The 17,305-nt window shown below is 37.5% G+C and overlaps 1 protein-coding gene across 1 annotated transcript in view; it reads right to left on the bottom strand.

Moving 5' to 3' along the window:
* Positions 1–17,305, bottom strand: part of NAALAD2 (N-acetylated alpha-linked acidic dipeptidase 2) — a 56,266-nt gene that overhangs the window by 12,890 nt on the left and 26,071 nt on the right. Inside the window, exons 12-18 of the mRNA XM_046684728.1 lie at positions 16,886–16,949; positions 15,724–15,791; positions 11,993–12,084; positions 10,112–10,202; positions 7,984–8,248; positions 4,910–4,991; positions 3,669–3,761 (exon numbers count right to left, since the gene is read on the bottom strand). Coding sequence (XP_046540684.1) covers positions 3,669–3,761; positions 4,910–4,991; positions 7,984–8,248; positions 10,112–10,202; positions 11,993–12,084; positions 15,724–15,791; positions 16,886–16,949 — 755 coding nt within the window. The remainder of the gene's footprint in view (positions 1–3,668; positions 3,762–4,909; positions 4,992–7,983; positions 8,249–10,111; positions 10,203–11,992; positions 12,085–15,723; positions 15,792–16,885; positions 16,950–17,305) is intronic.

Genomic DNA, 17,305 nt, shown 5'->3' with positions numbered 1-17,305 from the left:
TGAATGTTACTATGTTTGAAGTTTTCCCATGAGCCCCTTAAGATAACGTCACTTTTTTTCATTATCTTTTCTTTTTACTGCTCTGATTCGGTGAGTTCCACTGCTCTCTATTTGAATTCACTGATCCTTTCTTCTGCTTCATCTAGTCTGCTGTTGAACCCTTCTACTGTATTTTTCAGTTCAATTATTGTATTCTTCAACTCTGTGACTTCTATTTTGTACTTTTTTAAATTTCTATCTCTTCATTGAAATTTTCAGTGTGTTCAGTTCATTTGCTTCTCCCAAGTTCAGTGAGCATCTTTATGGCCATTACTTTGAACTCTTTATCAGGTAGATTACTTATGTCCATTTCATTAAGGTTTTTTCCTAAGGTTTTATCTTGTTCATTTGTTCGGAACATATTTCTCTGTTTCCTCATTTTGCTTTTTACTCTTTATGTTGGTCTCTATGCGTTAGATGAAAAGCCACCTCTCCTGCTCTTGAAGGAGTGTCTTCATGTAGAAGATGAACCTATCATTCAAACTTGCCCTAGCTCTTGGCTGTCTCTCATACCTTTGTGATTGCCCAACAGCCTATTTTATTTTTAATAGCTCCCAGTAGTTTAGACTGTGCCAGGACTGGTCAGTGTACCAAAGGGGAGTATCTCAGTCAGCCCTCAGTTTCAGGTTGACTGGAAGCCAGCCCCTCAGGCAGCAGCTTTTAAAGTAAGCAAATATATACCACCCTGTGGGACCACAAGTGTAAGCCCTGGTGGCCACCAGAGCCAGGTGATATGGAGGTGTCAACAGTTGTAAAACTGTATGAGCTCCTTTCTGGGATATACCAGAGAGTTGTAGTAAGGCAGAGGGAGAGCACAAAGATGGCATTTCCCCAGCCTACATTCTCTGAGAGCATCTCTGTGGCCTCTAGATTTGTGCCAAACCTCAAGCCTGCTCCTCAGGCTGAAGCTCTAGGACAAGCAAATAGGCCTCTTTCAGAAAGACTGGTGGTGTGTTTCAGTCTGCTGTCTGTGCGATACCCTGGGGATGGTAGCCTGCCAAGCACCATTTCTCCAATTGTTAACAGTTCTGAGGGACCTAGGAGCACAAGCCCCTCTGGCCACTAGAACCAGGCACTCAAGTGGCATCCCCTGGGTGGCAGCTGTAAAAACTTGGGTCCAGATTCAGGTAAAAGCTCCCCTCTGGGAGATACTGACACTTTGGAGCTTGGCAGAAGGAGAGCGTGAAGATGGTGCCCACCAGCCTTAATCCAGAGAGCATCCCTGCAGGCCTCTGCCCTTCTCGCTGATGCTTTAAGATTAGCAAATGAATCTCTTTCACATAAAATCTGGGTGCTTTTCAAAGGGTGGTTTCCTATAGTGACTGAGTCCACACAAGCCCTTTAGGAGATGTTTCTCAGTTTGCTACAGCCCTTTTGGTGTCACAGACATGAGCCCCATTGGTTTTCAAGGCCAGATGTTTTGAGAACTCCTCTCAGGTGCAAGTCTTAAAAGTTGGGCGCCCAAATTGGGGTACGAACCCTTTGCTCTTCACGAGGAAGCGCCAGGTTTGTGCGTTCCCTTCTGATTGTGGGTTACCACGCCAGTGGTGGGGTTTATGGTGAGACTGGGTCTCAGCTTCTCCTTCCTGCTGCAACGTAACCTTTTTCTCATTTGCCCGATGTGAAGGAGTTGCTCAGTTAGTTTTCAGGCCTTTACAGAGGAAATTGTTCCATATGTAGCTATAGGTTCAGTGTATTCATAGGAGGAGGTGAGTTCAGGATCTTCCTACATCGCCATCTTAAACCACCTCTCCCCTTGGCTTTAGAATAGAGTCTTAATATTCAGTTAATAGTTCCAAATAAATTTTTAAAATATAGTACAGTCTTTTTAGAGAACAGTTTGGCATTTACTTAATCAAATTTCAAATATGTTTACCCTTTAAGCCTGAAATCCCAGATGTTGATTATAGAGATATTAAAAAAATGTTCCAGTAGGACACAAGGACATCTGTGGTGGTACTTTTTATAATAGTAAATAATTGGGGAAAAAACAAATCCAATTGAAAATTCAGGACTAAAAAAATTATACATGTAAACCATACAATGCAACACTATGTAGCAGATAGAAGAAAGAGCTAAAACTATATACACTGACATGGAAAGATCTCTAAGATAAAGTATTAAGAAAAAAAGCAAGTTGCAAAATAATGTATGGTCCCATTTATGTAAAAAGAGATGAATAGATATATATGTACATTTGTACATAAATGCACTAAAAAATTCACACCAAACTCTTAGCAGTGATTTTCTCTGAAAGGATAACAAGTGTCTGGGTGCAGGTTATAGGAGGGAATGCTGAAGGTGTACTGTCCCTTTTCATTCTATAGGCTTCTACAGAGTTTGAATTTATTTTGACAAAATAGAGATGTTTTGCTTATAATATAAATAAATATATAAAGATAGACTAAGACTAGGCAAGAGAGGATTAACATATACATTGCTTTCAATTTCTTTGATTTATGTAAATAATTGATGGATGCTATTTCATTTGTATCAATAAAACATTTATGTTCATATTACTTATGACTTTATAAAAATAGCAACCATTTGCTGAGTGTATCGATTCCTGAGCTAAGTCTTTTGCATTCCTTAAATCTACAAACTTACGAGGTGAAAGCAGTTATAATCTCCATTGATAGCTGAGGAACCTGAAGCTGGGAGAAGTAATTGCCCAGGTCACTCTTAGCATGTGACAGAGCTGGGCTGTAAAAGCCTGTGTTTATAGTTAGTTAAGTGTTAATACTAATCACTAATATTTCTAAGAAAGGTAATATATAGAACTGTCTTTCGCATATGTTATTTGCTGATAAACAGCCTTGTAAAGTAGCAGTTATCACCATCTTAATTCAGATGAGAAAACTAGTAGTGACTTGCTCTAAATCACACGTGTAAGTAAACTAGACCACAGATTTTCTGATTCTAAATGGTATGACTTTTATGATTTTCTACCAAGGAACCGTAGTTTAAGAAGTACCTTGAAAAACGAGGCTATCCAAAAGCATGCAGCTAAGACACTGAAAGAAAACATAGAGATATAGACACAAAAGAGGATACTTTAGGGGAAACCTAGTGGCCAGCTTCAAAAACCTAAAATGTATGGAAATAGATCTGGACTTACTCTGTATGACTCTGGAGAGCAGAACGGATCAGAGGGAGAAAATTACAGGGAAATAGATCTTTATAAAGAAAACTTTCCATGAAGTAGACCTTTCCTAAAATGGAATGGACTTCCGCATGAGATAGTAAGCTTCTCATCAATGGAAGATTCAAACAGAGGCTGGATAACTACTTAGCTGAGATCTCATAGAACAGATTCATGTAGAAATTTGAATGACATGAGCTCTAAGACGCCCTTTGAGATCCTAGGGCTTTTAGATTTTCTTATAAAGAGTTCTTTGTCAACTATCATTTACCATTTACATCTACAGCAAAGCAATAAACAATATGAAATTAATTTTTCTAATATTACAACTTATACTGTTATGTATAATCTTACCCACGTTCCTCTCAGCATACATATTCACCTTCCATTCACCTGATGGCAGTAGTTTAAAGCTGACCTTAGGGAGGCTGGTTTGGGTCAGTGAGGTATTTGGTGTCCTTTAGTGGGACACCTGTTGCTTCCTTACCTATAGAACTGCCTCCCTGGCAAACCAAGGGGGTCGATGAATGCTCTTTCCAGGAGCATCAACTGGTCATTCATGATTCTCACTGCAATGGGACTTTGAGGAGAGAGAATAATTATAACTCTTACCACGGAACCATATTTTAAAATAATATTAAATAAGGATAAGGAATGGGAACATAAAAATCTATTGATTTTAGAAGTTAAGAAAATGCATAGTAACAGAGTATTGCTTTACATGGTAGGCTACATATACTAGCAGGGACATCTTTCTAATATTTATAATAAGCAGAGAGACCTATTGCAAAATGGTTTGTTTTGTTTTTCAAGACCACAGATTGATCAGAAAGAAGTGAAAGACATTTTTAATTCTTTCTAGAAGGATATCCAGGCCTCTTGCAAAGGTAGACAAGGCGTACTATCCAGTTGTTCTTGATAAGCCATTCACTTCTACTGTGGAGGAAAGAAGCAGAATAAAGGCTGAACAGTGAAGAACAAAGGAAAGTTGCAGGAGCCTGCAAGAAGTTGGCAGACAGCTGCCTACAGAATGGTAGATTCCCACTCAGAATCTGCCAACTCTCTTTTTGGGGTACTGTGTGAGCCCCTCAAAATGACTGGAAAGCTTTCTGGCAATATGGGAGGTGGGAAAGCTTATTCTGATTGACTCTGAAAAAATAAAGAAATATGACATGGACTGTACTGTGGAAAAATTTATGCTTATTAAATAATGCTTTGAGTGCAACTTTTATTTTTCAACCTAAAAGTAGCAACAGGTTAAATGAAATGCAGAAAAATATCAATAAAAAAAGAATTTCTACACTGGTCATAGGAGTATTAGGCCTGTAGTGAAATATACTACAAAGGCACTTAAAGCTGCAGAACTATGAATTTCCAGCTATAGTCAGAATTCTTATCATGTAAACTCCTAAAGGCATGTCTCTTTGGCCCTTGTGTTGGGATGAAGTTTTAGTCTACGATTTAGAGCAATGCTCCTCGAACTTTCATGTGAATACAATCCACCTGGAGAGCTTGTTAAAGTGCAGCACTCTAATTGAGTCGGTCTTGGGTGGGGTCTGATATTCTGCCTTTCTGACAAGCTTCCCGGTGACGCTGATGCTGCTGGTTTGCAGACCATGATCTGAGTAGCAGTGATTTAGAGCTGAATGCTTACATGAGTGTACACAGTTCAGTCGAGTAAGCAGATTGCTTTTCAAAACAGTAGGGAGCTTTACATTTGAAACTTACTCATTAAGATCAACTTGGGTAAGTCTTCTGTGAAAATCTGAAGCAGCCTCTGAGAAGTTTTTCACAGCAGAAAACAGGGAATCTTTTTTAAAAAAAGAAAAGTAGAATGAATTTCATAAATACAAGTGCTTCATATTTCAGAGGTTCACCTTCCTGCCCTCCCCTTCCAGGCTGATATGACAGAATAGATACTGAAACCATTTTTCTACTGAGCCTTCTTGCAGATCCATGGGAATTATTAGAAAATATTGTAACAAAATAATGTATAAGATAGAAAATGGCTAAATTGATTCTTAAGGAAATAACTTTCAAGAGTCTAAGATGTAAATAATTCTTTTAACTCATAATTTACCCGAAACCCAGCATTCATTTAGTTATTCATTCAATGCATATTTATTGGGAAAACTACCATATGCTAGATACTGGATACAGCTATAAATGAGCGATGTTCCTGTAATTATTACAGAATAAAACAATGCTAATCGTTGTTTTTAAGTAGTGATTTAAGATCTTGTTTAAAGGCAACTTGTGACAAGCTGATATATGTAGACTAAGAAATAGGATCAGGTTTAGTCTGATCAAACTCTTCTTTAGTTCACAAGGTTTCTGCAGAAAAAGGGATTAGGTTCTCAGTATATTTTTTATTACAAACTATTTATCATTTTTCCATTTGTTCTAACCCAGACATTAATATTCAATATCAATCTGCTTCTTGCATTAATCCTATGAGGCATGGAATACATACTCATTTTACAGATAAACCCCTACAGCTCCAGACATGGGATTTCTATTAGGTCACACAGCTAGTAAGTAGTACATTCAGTCTAAGAAAAGAGGTCTTTTTAGTCCTAGATATTCTTTCAGCTTTAATTATTGTTGCTGTTTTTTTAATCATGTACAATCAAATAAAGAATAGATATTATGGAAGCTGTGAGAAAAGAGTGTTGAAGAAGGAATTTTAAATTTCCACTGAAGCACAGAAGTGAAGATAGATAAGAACTGAAACGTGTCCCCGGGATTTAGTGACACAAGTGAGTGATAACTTGGGCAAGAGCAATTTCAGTAGAGTAGGAACCTAAGACAGTGCAGTGGATTGGTTAGTGGGAGGTAAAGAACAAGACAGGGACTGTAGATTATATATGCGTCTATCCATCCATCATTCCTTCCTTCATTAAAACATTTTCTGAGGGACTTTTTGCCTGGCGCTACGTGAAGAATTTTGATTGTGAAGGAAGTAGGGCACATCAGGTAGAATAAACGTTTTCAAGCTAGAAAAGATATGAGAATGTTTAACACTGATGGAGAGTCACCAGTAGAGATGGAGAGTTTGAAAATATGGGGGAGACAGGCATTAATAGATCAGACTAGGTCCCTAGGAAGGTAACCGGTGGATCAATTAACCTTGTATATATAAAGAGTCCTCCCACTGTAACGGTGTGGTTTCTGTCTCTCAACTGGACCCTGACTTCTACAAGTTGATAAAAGGTAATTCAACAAAGGCAGTCAGGGTATTTAGGAAGAGAACTGAGTGCTGGACAGCCACAGAACTATGAATATCCAACTTGTTCTAGGCTCTACTTATTTCTCCAATTTCATCTCTCCATTGTCCCCACCATTACAGAGATTCTCCAATCATGTCTAAGTAAATACAATTTCCTAAATTTTCTTTGCTTCATTTTATTTCTAGATCTTAGAAATAAAGATCTGCTGCTCATCATAACTTTCTAAAGATTACTAATTCTTATGTCATAATATTCAAAAGCCAGTACTGCCCACTTCATTCTCTGTGCACTTCCAGTACTCTTCTCTGTACCCCTACAATAGCATGTCCCTTGCATTGCGTCTTCTCCTTCCTCACATGAGATTTTAAGCTCTTTGAGGACAATGACTATGTCTTAGACATCCTTACAACTCCCAGGAACTAACATACTACTTGGTACCTAGTAGACACTCAGTACCTATTTGATAATTTTGGTATATACTAAGAATGTGTACTCCCAGAATAATAAAAGAAAATGGTTACAATAGAGCAGTAGTAATAGGTAACTTTTATGAGCACTAAGTGTCAGTCACAGTCACTAGTGTTTCTATAAATCAACCAACTGAATCTCCACAGCAATCTTGAAAACATGTTATATTCTTTTTTGCCATTTCACTCATAAGAAAACTGACACGTAGAGGAGATAAGTAGCTTTCCCAAGGATACACAGTGACTAAATATTAGAGCCAGGATTTGAACCAGGAAACTGCTTCCAGACCCAATGCTCAACGCTACTACACTATACTTATTTCATCCCTGCCTTGCAGGAGATACATGACGTAGGGCAGCAAACACGAAACAGCTGGATATCAAAGGAAAGAATACTCAAAACTATGTAAAAAATCCTCCATGTAGACAAACACTAAAAGATGTATGCAGTATTAATAAAAATGACTATAGGGGCCGGCCCGGTGGCGCAGTGGTTAAGCTCGCACGTTCCGCTTCCCGGAGGCCTGGGGTTTGCTGGTTCAAATCCCGGGTGTGGATATGGCACCAGTCGGCACAGGCCATGCTGTGGTAGGCATCCCATGTATAAAGTAGAGGAAGATGGGCACAGATGTTAGCTCAGGGCCAGGCTTCCTCAGCACAAAAAGAGGAGGATTGGCAGTAGTTAGCTCAGGGCTAATCTTCCTCCAAAAAAAATAAATAAATAAAAGAAAATAATGACTATAATACATGCATGTAGTAGAATTGGTAGTATTCCCTACCTTCCAATCTTTGTGTAATATTATTACATTTTTATACTATTGTTCTTATAACAGTAAAAATATTTTTAAAGGCAGCAATATGGGGAAAATATTTACCAACTCAATTTTTGCAGCACTAACAGCAAAATGGATCCATCCTGCAAATATCAGATTAAATCACATTCTGTAATAAGTGTGTTTAAAGTTTTTTTCTAGAAGTCAGAATTAATTAAGTGAGGCAGGGATAAATTCTAGGATGAAATAGTGTGTATCGATGATGACAGAAGATGATATCTAAAGCTCTAACTTAAAGATTATAAAAATCTGCCCACCCGCCCATTTCTTACCAAATGATACTCCATGGTCTCTCAGCTGTTGGTCATGTTTCTTGGATAAATTGTAGATACTTGTTGCATAGTTTTTTAAAGCTTTTGCATAGTCTTGAATATTGAAAGGAATGATTTTAGAGTCTGCAAGCTCATAAACCAGGGCTCCTCGTAACTGAGCCACAGAAAGCTGTTTTTTAAATGTTGGGTCATAGAAATTCTCTACCAATTCAAATGTCTCATAAATTGTATGGTATACTGGGTAGCTGCTGTACTTATCTGTTTTCTGGAAAAAAAAAAAGGGTTGGGGGAGGACCGAGTACAAACATTAAATATTCAAATGACAAGATTTTATGTAATCATAAAAATGACTGCAGGAAAAAAATACAATCATATGGCACCCTGAGTTTTATCACCATAAAGCAAAAAATAGTAAAATCTAATTAACTAAAACACCACCCCCAAATGTACACTATTTAAAATTTTACCATTATTCGTTTTATAATTCATGAAATCTTCATTCAAAATACTGCTTCCCGAGAATTTTCCTTACTGTATTTCTGATAACTAAAATTAAGGAGTACATACTTAAATGGCGTATCAGCACAGTTTAAAATTATCAATTGATTGAGAATGAAAGGTTCTGGGCAGCTAGGTATCCATATAGCTAAAGGATTATGTATTTAAGCACCTTCCTTGCCTTCCCAAACAGTGTATAACCAAATGCCATTTAACCTCTATCACATAATCAAGGGCCACCATTATAAACACAATTACATGGTGCTATTCTGTATAAATATTTTTTGACTTCTTAGGTCTGCACTTCCTCACTTTAGCTTTTACCTATCTGCTACTTTGCTAGAAGGCTATCATTTTTATTGCTTTCAGTATCATTTAAAGGAATCCTTGTATCAGTCTCCTTCTATCTAATATTCTGCTTTTAATCTGCATTATCTTAGAAACTAGATAACGTCAGATTGTTGATAGAGTATAAAAGTGAACAGGCCTTGAAAGAGGTAAAGCACATCTTTTCTGTATTAAGTTTAATGAGTATTAGTAAACAGATTCATGCATTTATTTTGGGTTATTTTGGAGCTGTTTTTAATTATTACTTAGTTGTATTCTGGAGAGTCAAATTTGCAAGGGATATGGATAGCCGACAAGCAAGACGTTGGTATATTGAAATTATGATTTGAAAATTATTAAAAATCTGACAAATCTGAGTTTACTGATGTAATCTTCAATTTGGCTTACGACATAATTTATAACATAAACAAGCAAACATGGTATATTTCAGCACATCCAAGTACTTGCATATCATCAATGTGTTTGTGTGGCAAGTTGCAAACCAGTCAGCGCAGAACAACAAAGAGGATCAAGTTAAAAATTAAGAGAAACTTGTTTTATTCCCCTCCCAAGAGCCCTGGACTCAGATGACAGGCAGGAGTGGGAATGTGAAGAGGGGCTGCTAACAAAGAATCTTAGTCTAGGGGCCTGCCCCGTGGCCGAGTAGTTAAGTTCGCATGCTCCACTTCAGCAGCCTGGGGTTTCGCTGCTTTGGACCCTGAGCACAGACCTAGCACCACTCATCATCAAGCCTTGCTGAGGTGATGTCCCACACAGCAGGGGCCCTACAACTAGAATATACAACTATGTACTGGGGGACTTTCGGGAGAAGAAGACGAAGGAAAAAAAGCAAGATTGGCAACAGATGTTATCTCAGGTGCCAATCTTTAAAAAAAAAAGAATCTTAGTTTAGCCTTCCCTGTAATCAAATGTGTTCTCCAAGTGCACATTTTCCTTAGGAAAAGTACATCAGAGCCTACAAGACTAAAAGAATGAGATTTTCCGACAAAGCCTGCATCAGGAAAAGGATATGAACAACTTGGTACTGATAACCAGTCAAGGAGCTGGCATTACTCTGTCCACTACCACTTCACTGAATAACCCTGGCAGTGAAAATTCACAAAATAACCCAAATTACATCCTAGTCCATCTACAAAGGGACATGTAGTCTGTCTCTATGCCTGGAATTCTTCCCAGGCCACATGTCCACCTGATGCCTGCTGCCAAACAACTAAATGACAGAATTCCTAACAAAAAGAATGTGGATTAAGTGCTAAGTATCCAAAAAAATAAAATGACTTACCCTATTCTTAGTGTAACGGGCTCTGCCCGAAGCAATTCCAAGTCTCTGAAAATAAGCTTCAAAATCACTTCCAGATCCCAGCTTATTGATTCTAGATATAGAATATAAATAAATACACACGAGGAGAAATAAATGCATAAGTAAATCAATAATATGAAGTTACATAGATGGGACGATGAACTCTGGCCCCAAAATAGCAAGGACCTGCATGGCACATTTGTAAGAATTAGGAAACATTATATCATCCCTAAGACACTTTCCTGTCACCTGCTGGAAGCTGTGTGATAGACCTATAAACCTGTATTGACTACAACTAGAGTTGGGCAGTGCCACCAAAGACGGTAGCCCAGTGACTATGCTCTCTTCCGTATGTTCAGCATTAATAGTATTTGTTTAGAGGGGAAAACCACAAATAAGATGTGGTCCCTGCCCTCAGGGAACTACAGTCTAGTAAGAAAATTGCCATGAGAAACTCCATATTTAAGATCATGGAGAATCATAACGTGCCTTATTTTATTTCAGAAACTCATTTAATTGCAATATATTTCTTTGCATCTAATTAAGAAACCACTATATATATATATAGCTACATGTACAGTCATGCATCACTTAACGACGGGGATACACTGTGAGAAACATGTCGTTAGGCAATTCTGTCATTGTGTGAACATCGTAGTGTGTACTCACACAAACCTAGATGGTATAGCCTACCACACACCTAGGCCATATGGTACAAATCTTACGGGACCACCACCATATATGTGATCCAACACTGACCACAACGTCATTATGCAGCTGTATATATACACATATATATATGCATGACTGTATATACACACACGCACACTCATACATACATATATATACACACACATATGCACACATATATATAATGTAACGGACATGGAAAAATTCATAATATAATGGTAAGTCAGTGAAGCAGAATATAAAATGACATATGCATTAAGAACACAATTGTATACTTTCAAATTATTAGATATGTTTTTGAGATTGAGGCCTTGGATGTTTTTAAAATACTTTTTCTACTTTTTTCTTGAACAAGTATGTGGAACTTTTATAATGAAAACACATTTAAACTTCCACAAGACTTATCTGGAATATAGAATGAAGCTATAAACTACCATCTGCTGGTTTTAGAAATAGTATCACAGTAGAAAACAAATAAATATAAACACAAGAAAGCTGCTATTGTATGAATAAGTAAAAAATAAATACTTAGATAAAATCTAAATTGATAACAGGTAAAGAAACAATTTGGTGGTTATTGATGATGCCCTTTAATAAATTTAAAAGCAAATATTTATCCATTGTTTTTGTTTGTTTCTTTCTTTGTTGAGGAAGATTAGCCCTGAGCTAACATCCATGCCCATCTTCCTCTGCTTTCTATGTAGGGCACCTGCCACAGCATGGCTTGATGAGAGGTGCCATGTCCGCACCCAGGATCGGAACTGGCGAACCACGGGCCGCCAAAGCAGAACGTGTGAATTTAACCGCTCTCCCACTGGGCCGGCCCCACAAATAATCCATTTTTACTTTATTATTTGAAGTTACTTATTAATGCATTTATTACACATCTGAATGAAATTTTATGCAAGAAGGCAAAATAATGCCTAATAAAGTGGCAAAATAATTTTGACTAAAAATTTGCAAAACATCTATCTGTTCTATTCTAGGTTAAAAAACTTGGCTGTCCTGGCTGATCAGAAAATTGAAGGCTGCACAGAGGGATCCTTTGGAATTATCTTTTCTCCACTCAAATTGTTGACAAGACATCTAAGAATTGCATGTCTGGAGAAACAAGGGGCAAAGGAGAATTTATAATTTATCCTATGGTAGAAAATATACATACAAGTAATTTACCTAGGAAGATTTTTATTTTCAGACGAAGGGTCCTTTTCCAACCAGCTTTCATAAAGAGATTTATTCTCAAAACCATCATCGGGGCTGGAGATCTGGAAAGATAAATCAAATATTGGGCATTAGAGGCAGAAGCAACTAAGTTTATGCCAATAAATAAAATAAAACCACATGTCAGTTCACATCAACTTCTACTTCTATCTGCCTATACAGTAGTACCCCCTTACCACGAGGGAGATGTTCCAAGACCCCCAGCAGATGCCTGAAACCTCAGATAGTACAGAACCCTACAGACTATGCTTTTCCCTATATACACATATTTGAGGTGTGACAGCAAAACTAGCACAAGTTTCTTTTTCCATCTTCACAATTTCGTGGATAGAAGATTCGTTCCTATTGTAGATCTTAGCAACCTCAGCATACAATTTCTTTTCTTTCCTTATTAAGTAGAGAACTTTCACCTTTTCACTTAAAGGAAGCACTTTATGGTTTCTCTTTGGCATATGCAAATTGCCAGCATCACTACTCTTACACTCCCAGGCCTTTATTAAGTAAAATAAGGGTTACTCGAACACAAGCACTACGATACCTCGACAGTCCATCTGATAATTGAGACAGCGACTGAGTGACTAACAGGTAGGGAGTGTGTGTAGTGTGGATGTGCTGGACAAAGGGCTAATTCCCATCTCGAGAAGGATGAAGCAGGATGGCATATTTCATCACACTTCTCAGAAAGGCATACAATTTAAAATTTATGACTTGTTTATTTCTGGAATTTTCCATTTAATATTTTCAGACTGCAGGTGACTAAAACCAAAGAAAGCAAAACCACGGCTAAGGGGGTACTACTGTATGTATATTCGTATATCATCTTCTTTATAGAAAAATATGCTTTTGCAAATGGCAAGAAAAAAATCCCAACCAAATTCTTGTTCATTTATGATGCCTGCATGTTAGTAATTTTGCCATGTACCTAGGAAAAATTTCCTGCCTATTTTGGTCAACTTTAATAGGGTTTCAGATTTTTAACAAATGTCACTTTAATGTTTGGCAGCTTGGCTTTTAGTGGGAAGTCATTGGGGGGAAACTTTAGATATAATACTTACTTTAGTAAATTGCTTTTGTCCAAGACCAATAAAGATGCCTCAGGGCAGCAGAAAGAAGTTAAAAGGCCGAACTTGAAATAGGCAACGTAAGTCCTGGTTTCATAAGGCTAATTATATTTAAACAAAGTTGGAATTTGATTGGTCCAAAAAACTCTATATAACCTTAGATTTCTGTGTGGGAATTTTAAGAACTTCCGTGTATACACAAACGTTTTTTATTAACCTCAAAGTACACTTAGAAACTTATACTTTCCTTTTCTTTCTCCATTCTAAGAAAAGCAGGGCCATGTGGTGGAAAAATTTTGGCCATGGAGTCTAACATGTCTATTTTAGATCCATGCTATCACACATATTGGTTGAATTTTATTTGTTTGTTTACAGCGCTGCTTTGTTCAAAAGTGGACCCAAGGCAGACCCTACTTATGCAACTGTGAAAGTATAACCTTTGGTGTATTGCTTCTCCTCTTTAAACTCTAGTTTCTGACCTGTAGAAACTGGGATAACAGCACCCACTCAACCCATCATCTGCTCTGGCTTTTATACAGAATTGGTTATTCCCTCATCATCACACATGAGGTCTTCAGCTTGTACAAATAGTCTTGGCACTCCAGAGCCATCCTCTTCCCCGCCACCAAGTTGCAACTGCAGGGACGTTCTGCTCGTTTCCAGCCAGCTGTCTGGGTTCCACTCCCTACTCTGCTCCTGCCAATTTGCAATATCTAAGATCCTGCTCTAATCCCTACTTCCTGCTCAGATTGAATTCCCCGAAAATCTTCACTTCCTGGAATCACACAACTCGGTCAAGTGCTAATCAGACCTGTGTCCCTGTAGCCTGTACACCCTAGATCAGAATTTTCTGTTTCATCTATATGTATTGTCATAATTGCTGGCCCTCCACCATTATATCAACTCCTTGTCCCATTTCTTGTTTCTATTAGGCAGCTGCCCTTCTCTCTAAGCTCAGCCCTTCTCCGCCACCCACACCATACTCTCATGCCACCAGTATAGTTTGACTGTTTGTGCCAACACACACTAGGGGTTGATAAAATTGTAATAACCAGTTCATAGAAGAAAAAAAACTCTTCTTTTTCTGCTGGGTTTTGGTATGGCCATAGATAAGCATCTGCCTTTGTACAATGGGGCATAGACCTAAACTTCTCCCTCTCTTATTGGCCCTGACATCAAAGGCAGGAGCCATCTCTGCAGGACAGCACAAAGCATACAAGCATATCTTGAGAAGGCTTCTCCAAAGAGGATTTTCTTTACAGCTTGCTTCTAGATAAGACATTTTTATGGGACATTCCAATGAAAGGATCACGGACATAAGCTACCGAATACGGTGAGAGAGTTGTGATGGGAATAATGAGAGGACTGTCATTGGGAGAAATAGTTTTTGAACACACTAACAGTAAAAAGGAAAGGGCAAGATGAAGGGAGAGTGAGAAACAGTACCCACAGAAAAGTGATACCTACTTCACATTGTCATCCAAGTGACACCTACTTGAAAGAAACGTTTCTAAAATTAAACTCTATAACAAGGAACTATTTAAATGAAGTACACAGGTATTAAATGAACAGATTATATAATTATTAGAGATTCAGAATGCATTAGTTTTCAGAGAACTTTTTCTATCAATAACTAATATTTATAAAATTCCTGTGTGATAAGTAAGCATGTGGAACTATTTCCATTTTGCTTTTTAGACTTGCTACAGCTTCATCTCTTCACTACACGGATACACAGTGATCTTTCTAATGAGCAATATGATAATATACAACCTTACTAAAGACTACTTAATTTCTCCATCACCAGGTTTCTGAACTCCTTGGCCTATTTGTCATGCTCCATTTCTTATCATCTTTCCACCAACACCTTATGCTTAGGTCACACTGAGCTACCTGCAGGTCAGGAAATATGTTCTTTGATACCTCCACATCTTTTTTAGATACTGTGTCCTCTGCTGAGAATGCCTTCTCCCTTACTTTCACATCCTTCCATTTTACAGCCCAAGCATTAATTATACTGTAAACATCCTTTGATGCCTCCCAACTTCCCAAGATACCATAGGATTTTAGGTTCTCTATTCCATAATTGTTCTCCATTGCATATGGTATTGAACATTCTAGTGAACTAAAATTCCTCATTTACAGGTCTGTATCCTTTCTAGATTACAGGCATTTGGATTCAGTGATCTTGACTTTTTATCACCGTTGCTGCTAGAATTCATTTTATAGGTACTGATACATAGTAACCACTCAGTAAATATTTGCTGAATGAATGAAGGAATAGCCAAGGCAATCTTAGAACCCAAGGCTTTTCTATTCTAGCTCAGTGTTCTTTCTGTTATATCAAAATACCTCTGCCAGATGAAATTATATACCCTGTACATTACAAGAATGTACACAATGATTAGTAAGAACTATTATTAGAACTGAGAAACTAGCAAAATTATCTTCCTAGTTATGTCACATAAATAGTGTATTAAAGATTTTGTTCTGACTTGTTATTTATATAAATCAGCCATGTCTGTCACTAGTTTAAAAATAAGTACGACTAATTAAGAAAAGAAGTGTTGTTATTCACTTATCCATTGATCAGAAAACATTAAGACGGATCTACTTACATACCTCTTTTGTCAGTTGATATACTAATTGGTAAAGAAGGGGTGTACAGTCAACTCTGAGAGTATAATTGCCTGAAAAAAAAAAAACACAGAGTATTTTAATACTTCCAAATGAAATTCCAATCTATGTTTAATTGTAATTTTGTTTTCTAATTATGAACAAGATATAAGAGACTTCAAATCTAAGGCATCATTCCTAGGGAATTAAAAATAGGGTGGAGGGGCTGGCCCTGTGGCACAGTGGTTAAGTGCGCACATTCTGCTTTGGCGGCCCGCGGTTTGCCGGTTCGGATCCTGGGTGCAGACATTGCACTGCTTGGCACGCCATGCTGTGGTAGGTGTCCCACATATAAAGTAGAGGAAGATGGGCACAGATGTTAGCTCAGGGCCAGTCTTCCTCAGCAAAAAGAGGAGGATTGGTAGCAGATGTTAGCTCTGGGCTAATCTTCCTCAAAAAAAACAGGGTGGAAATGGTTCTTCAGGAAAGAGAGAGGACACAGTACACACTTCGGACAGAAGAAGGTATACATGGACTTTGGTTGCTAAGGCAGCAGCTCCCACAGTAATCATAAGGGCATTCTTAAGACTTTATCTCTTAGAAGGCCTTTAGCAAAGGAAGTGGAAAGGCTACAACATTCATTTCTCATTCACTCAATTCAACAGTATATATCAAGACATTAGGCTAGAGCATGCCAGTCATTAGTAAGTATGCTCTGACACTTACCTAGAAATAATCATAATATAATGAAAGCTTAGAGACACAAACATCACATGTCAAGTTCAAAAGAAGTCTGTAGTTTGTGCTTACTTCAAATTGGTTCCAATATATACAATAAGTACTTCTGTATGAAAAATTCTGTGAAATATTTCTTCTGAAATATTTTAGCCAAATTCTTTTAATATCTCCACAGGAAGAATGTGATTAATACTGAAGTTTTAATTAGTAATCCAAGATAGGCAATGATAAATATACCAAAGAATTTAAGATCAATAGCTTAGTTATAAATTACATTGATTCACTTGAATCATAATGATTTTATCTGTGAAAATGAAAGTATTATTGAGGTATCTCATAGGAAGAGGATAATCTTAGATACTTTACAAGTTGGAACTTACAGACTTAAAAAATGGTATAGTGTTTAATAACAACCTGAAATAAAATTTACCTTCTATAGATGAATCTGAGTTGATATAAGCAATGCTTCTCTCCTGGAGTGTTTTCGCATTCTCCTATAGTTGAAGCAAAGTTGTTACTTAATTCACAGTATTTACAATTGTGGAAATGTAAACAAAATGAGCAAATTAATTTATTATAAAAGGGTCTTCAAATAACTTTATGAATCCAACACCTATTTTTGAGAAAATGCTTATGACTGGTTGGTTGACGACAACATTCATGCAATTAAAACAATTCTGTGAAGCTGGAGCTACTGTTTATGGCAATGGCTGGGAAGCCCAGAGAAAAAGTATTCAAAGAGTGGTTTGCTCGATTTCCTGCACCAGAATATGAAGGAGTGAGGCTCCCAGATTCTGGGCCCCAACCCAGATCTACTGAATAAGAATTGCTGAAAGTAAGGCCTGGAAAC

Source organism: Equus quagga, chromosome 14, assembly GCF_021613505.1.
Source record: "Equus quagga isolate Etosha38 chromosome 14, UCLA_HA_Equagga_1.0, whole genome shotgun sequence".
In the NCBI taxonomy this organism is placed as follows: Eukaryota; Metazoa; Chordata; class Mammalia; order Perissodactyla; family Equidae; genus Equus; species Equus quagga.
Note: the sequence above shows the minus strand (reverse complement) of the source record. Positions and strands in the feature narration are given on the sequence as shown.